The sequence below is a fragment of the Glandiceps talaboti genome, chromosome 3 (assembly GCF_964340395.1).
Source record: "Glandiceps talaboti chromosome 3, keGlaTala1.1, whole genome shotgun sequence".
NCBI classification, from domain to species: domain Eukaryota; kingdom Metazoa; phylum Hemichordata; class Enteropneusta; family Spengelidae; genus Glandiceps; species Glandiceps talaboti.
In genome coordinates, this window is record NC_135551.1 from 14,888,153 (window position 1) to 14,896,610 (window position 8,458).

Below are 8,458 nucleotides of genomic sequence, written 5' to 3' on the forward strand. Positions count from 1 at the left end.
ATGGAAATAATTATGAATATTTAGAATGATTAAAATATAGTAGCTTGGGGGTTTAATGACTAAGCGTGACTTTGTATCGTATATATCGTGAAATGTTACGGGTGACGACGTCGACGTCTTCCGTGTGATCACTTTGTGTTGCCGCTTCAGAATATTGTCTGGACATGACTTCCGAAATATTGCGTCATCGATAATTTTGTCAACGCCTGTTACACGTTGTTCTCATGCTGAATTAGCAACACGTTGAAGCGATTGTCTAGAAATTTGTGTGGGAATACATTTAAAAGTACCATTACTACTACTAGTACTAGGAACATATTGTTCTGGAATTCTGTCCTTGTTACTTGTGACGTTATTGTTACGTACGTGTGAACAGAAAAAATTTGCCCATTTCACAGTTCTACAGTAATACATTCACTTTGGACTGAGTACTACTAAAATCATGGCAACAGGCAAAAGTGGGCGAGCTGATCAGAAGCAGAACTTCCAGTTTGGACCATGGACGATGGTTGTTCACAAAAGTCACATTTTGAAGTCGAACTGTCAAACACCTGACAAGTGTAAAACTACTGATGCTGAAGATAGTGATGTATGTTTAGTATGCAGGTACGTTCATTTTAGAATTGGTATGAAAGATAAAAAATAAAATAAAAAACAACAACGGGAAACTCAATGTTTAAAATGGTAAAATATAAAATTAATGAATAACATGCACACTGAATTTGTGTTGATATTTCATTATTTGATGTTGTTTTTCATTTCACCTCTTCAATATAGTATGAATGTTTTGAAATCATATATTATCATGTCTTATATATCACATCCCTGCATATCTTTAATATATTACATTATGTATATCAATACTATCATTAATATTATCTCATTCACAAGCAAATTATATATGTTGTTGAAATAGAAAATATGGTATATATATATATATATACTGCAGTTGTTCTGTCACAACATTGTTCATCTATGTCAAAGGTGCTTCAGTGCTTGTTTGCGAGTCTATTCAGATTTGCTGATATTGTCCACATTTTCTTTATACTAGTAGTATAATTATGTTATATAATTATTCATCCAAATTTGTCTTCATTCAGCTCAGCAGCAAATATACTCATAAGGTTTTGTCATATACTCAATTGGTTTCTTTCGTTATACGACCTCATACTGTAAACTAATTTCGCTGCTATGAAATCATGAGTATTCAGCTAGTTCTCAAAGCCTAAATTTTACTAACTACCGGACTGGTACATTATGTCCATGTATAAGAAGACATTTTAGTCACAACTTTTTTTTTACATTTTTGTTTTCCAGCGAAATAAGCGAAAATAAATCTTTGGCAAAAATTTCCAAGTTGAAAGTATTTTCAGCGGGAATACACAGCCCATACGTGATAGAGGAATTGTAGCTGAACAAATGATAAATATAAAAAATAATCTTATTATACAATATTTATAATACTAATACATATATTAACATAAAATTCAAAAATTGTCCTAGGCAATCCATCCTACATGTACATTTGTTAGTCTAGAATTCTAAACTGGTACAGCATTACATGTACGTTTTCAAAACTTCATTACTAATACCAGTCTAGTCATGATGGTTGTTTGAACACAGAAATCTGCGCTCTCTCCCCCCCCCCCCCACCATGTTCATATAAACAGGTTGACATTGTCGTGTCCCCACATGATTTTAGTTTAAACAGACTGGCGATGGAGTCCTGGTTCGACATTTGCATATCAGTGCAGTCCTAGAAACGTTAGAAAGGTCAAAACTTGTCAGTTTGTGATGGGTTACATGTGTACATGTACATGTGTCCTCTGTGCTTCGTTCACCACAGGGGAGCACTATAATTTAACACCTTTTGTAACCGTCATGACTAGACTGGTATTAGTAATGAAGTTTTTAAAACGTAATACTGTACCAGTTTAAAATTCTAGACTATACATTTGTACATATTCACCATTATAACATTGCATTACTCCAGATATCAGAGAGACCTGCAGCTACCTCAGTTACCTGAAATGGTGTTCGGTGGTAACGTTTTACGAGTTATCCACTCTGACGGCTTTGGTATAGAGTTCAATGCTTTGGATGCGTTAAAGCTGGTTGATCCTATTCATGATCTTATGAAAGTTGCTGTAGCTGACAGATGGAGAGAAGCAAGGTAATATACTGATAGCATACATGTACATTCCACAGACCCCCATGACGTGTGTGCAAGTGACCAGTGTCAAATGCATGAGTGCTTGCAATGCAGTAATGTGTTCTCTGTACCACACTCAAAAAAGGTGCTAAATTTAATCTCTTGGAATCTCGCTGTTAGATCCAGATCAAAAATTAACAGAACTTTCTCATAGAGAAAATATCAAAGTGTAGCATTTTTGTGAGTACAAATGTATGTAAGTTTATTTGTGAGAATTTCTCACATACTATTTCAATGGACAGGCTTTGTCAAACTTTGTTTTACTAACCTAAACATAGCTGGTGAAAATTTCAAGAATATATAAAAGATCAACACTTTTCTCATTTAAACTGAAAGATATACTGAATTGTTCAGCCCAATTGAGGCGTCTGTAATCTGAGAGTAATGGCTAATATAGGGTGGTATGGTACATGTACATATTATCTATCTTGCTCACTTGTCTAATTCATATATTGTTTTCCTTTTGTTTCAATAGACTAGACAATGAATTTATTAATGAGGTTATTAAGCCATTTGATTGGACATACACCACAAATTACAAAGGATCCTTGATTCATAGTGGTGAAAAAGAGCTAAAAGTAAGTAAACAAGTATTGGGGTTAATGTCTCTGATCCTAACACATCATGGAGCTGTGATGTACAGTTTGTACTATAAATTTACAATGCATGTTTTTGTTGTGTTTTTTGATACTACCTAAAATGTTGAATCGCCAACTTCAAACTTTTCCTGTAAGTGAATTGCAAATCTGAATAATGAGGTCAATCTATTGAAAGTATATATACCCACAGTCCCTGTCAGTCTGCTTAAAATGATGTACATTTTTTGTAGGAATATGACTTGATTCCTTTGGTTACCTTTATTTCTGTTTTATATTGTTGTATGATTTTCAAGGTGGGTGTTATTGCCTTAGGAAGAAGGCAGTCACATGCGTGGAACAAAAAAAAAATTGAAAATAAACTACAATGTATGATTACACAGACCACAAACACTCATATTCTTCTCGTATTTATATTAGTACTGGCCATAGAATGATACAAGGAGCAGTTTGACACAAAACTAACATTGATTTCATGGGATTATAAATAAATATCACATTCTCAGGCACAGAAATTCCTCCCATAGTCAAATCACTGATAGGACTGCTGTACTACTGTACATGTAATAGTGTCCTTGGGAAAATAGAATATTAATAGTGTCCATTGTATGCAAATTGAGGTCACTATGGCTATGGGTCACTTGTCCATATCACATGACACGATATAAGCCAATCACTAATGAATATGAAAATGATGTGCTGTAATAAAAATTAAACGAAGTTATTGATTTGAAAAAACATTGGATAACTTTTGAAATGTACTAATTTCTTTCAGTGCAGTCCAACTGATCAAAGAATTGACATGAATAAGTTAAAAGTCAAAGAGAGGATATTCTTCTTTGAAGATGTTATGTTGTTTGAAGATGAGTTAGCTGATAATGGAGCAGCATTTCTTAATGTCAAAGTGGTAAGATAACCAAGTATTACCCTCTCCCATATTTATCTTAAGTTTATTATTTTTGCACCAATATGTGCAGAGTAGATTTAAAAAAAATGAGTAATGATGTTAGCATCTGAATATGGAAAGTTAATTCAAGAAAATCTTAATTGCTTGCAGTGATTTTGGTAAGGGTAGTAAGTTGGTAAAATCTAACAGGGTTTCATGCACTGTTGTCTTGCCCCCCCCAAAAAAAAAAAAATAAATAAAAAATAAAAAATAAAAAAATAAAAATAAAAAATAAAAAAAATAAAAATTAAATATTGTGATCTTAATTATTTTCAGAGAGTGATGCAGACCAGCTTCTTTATTCTGTTGAGATATTTCCTGAGAGTTGACAATGTCCTAATTAGGATAAACGATACAAGAATATACCATGAAGTAAGTTCTCTGAGTTATCAAGTGGTAAATCATAGGGAAAGAAAGGCTATCGAAACTGGTGAACTGTTACTAGTCTGGAAGATACATATGTCAGGTCATGGTATCAGCTTCCACTTCACGTTTGTATTGAAGGGAACAGTTCGTATGCAGTGATGCAGTTCTGATTGTAGCCAGTCAAATATAGTTACGTGGTAAAATGTGTCAAAATGAAGATTTTGCTAGACATTGAGCTACATTGTACAACTGTTGTAATACTATTTACATTGTCTTAAAATAATACCAGTGGACAGAGACAAGGAACTTTGGTATATTTACATTACAAAAATGAAATTCTTGAGACAAAGAAATTCTTCATACAAGAAATGAATTCGCGAGACAATCGGTGGGTTAAGAATTTCAATTGACTTGTAACCCTGAAATGTGACTTTTATTGTACAGTTGTGCTACAATGCCATTGGCACTATTTTTTTTATTTTTCAGGCAGAATGGAACTACATGTTGAGAGAGTACACATCCAGAGAGAAGAAAGTATCAGAGCTTATAAGTGGTGGAGTGTCAGCAAGTCTGTTCATAAATCCAGTAGAAATTGCTGATCACTTAGATGTAGTGATGGAATCATATGAAAAGTTAGAGTTTCCTGATACAGACGTTGGAGAGAAGTAAATCGTATACAGTTAGACTGACTTCAAGGATAGTCTTGGTTACCCAGAATCCACTGCAGTCTTGCTGACTTCCACCATCCAAGAGAGTGTGGGAGAATGGTGATTGGGACATACGTTGGGAGCTGGTACTGAACTCAGATTGAGTCTCACTGGATATAAAAATGATTCCTCATCTACATTTTCATCAACTCTGTAAATATTTCATGAAAATCATGCTCAATAAAAGTTTGAAAATCATCTTTGTTAGAAACTACAAGTTGGGAAAATGAAGATTAACTAAAAAATACTCTGAGCAAGACTTACCACCTTGTGATGTCATAACAGAAGTCAGGGTGTGGGACAGCCACTGTGCTCATGCAGTCATCGTATATTGTTCCAATCACTTGCTATGCACAGTATATGCTTCCCGACTCTCTTGAGCAGTGGAAGTCAGAACCCAGAGTGGAGTTTGGGTAACTAAGACTTATCTTCAAGGAGAGCTTGATGTGTTTACACATAGACACCAGGTGCATGGATCATGAATATGTAAATAGAGACGTTTGTTTGCCATTTTTTCCAGTTATCGGTAGTTAGATCTTTTCTAAGTCGGGGGCTGGTGGCATCAATATAACAAAGCTTTTCACAAAATACAACATTTAATTTACGTAACGAGTTGAAAACGTTTAGCAGAATAACTGTTTAACGTGACTAAAATCATGATGGATTGAGGCAAGATTTTGCAAGGCTCTACAGTAGTCACACACACCCTTTATTTTGAATTCCAATCAGGATTTGCTCTTACTAGTCTGAAAAAATGTAGTGTCATTTGCACTCCTTTTATCATTCAGTACCAAGTGATGAATCATTCAGTCTTTGCTCATCCTTACTTCATCATAAATATCGACAAAATGTAAGATTTTAGTCAAATTTAAATTTCACAAGTATTGAAAAAAATATGCACATGTACATACATCAATATGTGTATGAATACATGTATGGTACTGTTCAGTCAGATTGAGGTGACCTACAGATCCAAACAGAAATTTTGATATTTTGGTATCGATTATCAATTTAGGCCATAAAGCCCAATGTCTGAATCCCACATTCTCTATCTGATCAGTGGAGCCATATTATGAATTAGAGATATTGGATGATCACTTTTTTGTTGAGGATGAAATTTTTCCGTAGCTTTGTCAAATAACTGCTTTTCTTGTGATCAAAAATTTTAATCCTAATCTAACACAGGCCTTTAAATGTGTATTGTAGCACTCATTAAAGATTACAAGTGTTTCAGTTCTAAATAGTCTGTCTTTGAGTCTTTTTGTATCCCACTGTGTGTGTGTGTGTGTGTGTGTGTGTGTGTGTGTGTGTGTGTGTGTGTGTGTGTGTGTGTGTGCAACAGAAATGCTGTGAAAGCCATTTAATCCATACTGTCCTGTTCTACAGTATAGCATGGCTATTTGTAGCCTGGAATCCATACTGTCCTGTTCTACAGTATAGCATGGCTATTTGTAGCCTGGAATCCATACTGTCCTGTTCTACAGTATAGCATGGCTATTTGTAACCTGGAATCCATGCTATCCTGTTCTACGTACAGTATAGCATGGCTATTTGTAGCCTGGAATCCATACTGTCCTGTTCTACGTACAGTATAGCATGGCTATTTGTAGCCTGGAATCCATACTGTCCTGTTCTACAGTATGGCATGGAATCCATACTGTCCTGTTCTACAGTATAGCATGGAATCCATACTGTCCTGTTCTACAGTATGGCATGGCTATTTGTAACCTGGAATCCATGCTGTCCTGTTCTACAGTATAGCATGGCTATTTGTAGCATGGAATCCATACTGTCCTGTTGTACAGTATAACATGGCTATTTGTAGCATGGAATCCATACTGTCCTGTTCTACATTATAGCATGGAATCTATACTGTCCTGTTCTACAGTATAACCTGGAATCCATACTGTCCTGTTCTACATTATAGCCTGTAATCCATACTGTCCTGTTCTACAGTATAACCTGGAATCTATACTGTCCTGTTCTACATTATAGCCTGGAATCCATACTGTCCTGTTCTACAGTATAGCATGGAATCCGTACTGTCCTGTTCTACAGTATAGCATGGCTATTTGTAGCCTGTAATCCATACTGTCCTGTTCTACATTATAGCCTGGAATCCATACTGTCCTGTTCTACAGTATAGCATGGAATCCGTACTGTCCTGTTCCACAGTATAGCATGGCTATTTGTAGCCTGGAATCCATACTGTCCTGTTCTACAGTATAGCATGGAATCCGTACTGTCCTGTTCTACAGTATAGCATGGAATCCATACTGTCCTGTTCTACAGTATAGCATGGAATCCGTACTGTCCTGTTCTACAGTATAGCATGGAATCCGTACTGTCCTGTTCCACAGTATAGCATGGCTATTTGTAGCCTGGAATCCATACTGTCCTGTTCTACAGTATAGCCTGGAATCCGTACTGTCCTGTTCTACAGTATAGCCTGGAATCCATACTGTCCTGTTCTACAGTATAGCATGGAATCCGTACTGTCCTGTTCCACAGTATAGCATGGCTATTTGTAGCCTGGAATCCATACTGTCCTGTTCTACATTATAGCATGGAATCCATACTGTCCTGTTCTACAGTATAGCATGGCTATTTGTAGCCTGTAATCCATACTGTCCTGTTCTACAGTATAGCATGGAATCCATACTGTCCTGTTCTACAGTATAACCTGGAATCCATACCGTCCTGTTCTACAGTATAACCTAGAATCCATACTGTCCTGTTCTACAGTATAGCATGGAATCCATACTGTCCTGTTCTACAGTATAGCCTGGAATCCATACTGTCCTGTTCTACATTATAGCATGGAATCCATACTGTCCTGTTCTACAGTATAGCATGGCTATTTGTAGCCTGTAATCCATACTGTCCTGTTCTACAGTATAGCATGGAATCCATACTGTCCTGTTCTACAGTATAGCATGGAATCCATACTGTCCTGTTCTACAGTATAACCTGGAATCCATACCGTCCTGTTCTACAGTATAACCTGGAATCCATACTGTCCTGTTCTACAGTATAGCATGGCTATTTGTAGCCTGGAATCCATACTGTCCTGTTCTACAGTATAACCTAGAATCCATACTGTCCTGTTCTACAGTATAGCATGGAATCCATACTGTCCTGTTCTACAGTATAACCTGGAATCCATACCGTCCTGTTCTACAGTATAACCTGGAATCCATACTGTCCTGTTCTACAGTATAACCTAGAATCCATACTGTCCTGTTCTACAGTATAGCATGGAATCCATACTGTCCTGTTCTACAGTATAACCTGGAATCCATACCGTCCTGTTCTACAGTATAACCTAGAATCCATACCGTCCTGTTCTACAGTATAACCTAGAATCCATACTGTCCTGTTCTACAGTATATAGCATGGCTATTTGTAGCCTGGAATCCATACTGTCCTGTTCTACAGTATAGCATGGCTATTTGTTCTCTGGAATCCATAGTACCCCATTTGGCTAAAGATCACATTGCAATGCATACATTTATACTCATGATGAAGACATTCACACGATACAAAAGAGCATGAACACTGGAAAATACATTTTCTTGTTTTAATACGGTTGACAAGTTAATGAATACCAAAACAGTATGGTTTACATTGT

At 36.1% G+C, this 8,458-nt stretch overlaps 1 protein-coding gene across 1 annotated transcript; it reads left to right on the forward strand.

Annotated features, from left to right (window-relative positions):
* Nucleotides 1-94: 94 nt before the first annotated feature.
* On the forward strand, nucleotides 95-6,030 carry LOC144432624 (TIP41-like protein). The gene is made up of 6 exons (XM_078120887.1): nucleotides 95-606; nucleotides 1,994-2,173; nucleotides 2,688-2,790; nucleotides 3,584-3,715; nucleotides 4,031-4,126; nucleotides 4,607-6,030. Exons 1-6 carry the CDS (start codon nucleotides 443-445, stop codon nucleotides 4,787-4,789), a joined length of 858 nt encoding a protein of 285 aa, XP_077977013.1. The 5' UTR covers nucleotides 95-442; the 3' UTR covers nucleotides 4,790-6,030.
* Nucleotides 6,031-8,458: the final 2,428 nt, after the last annotated feature.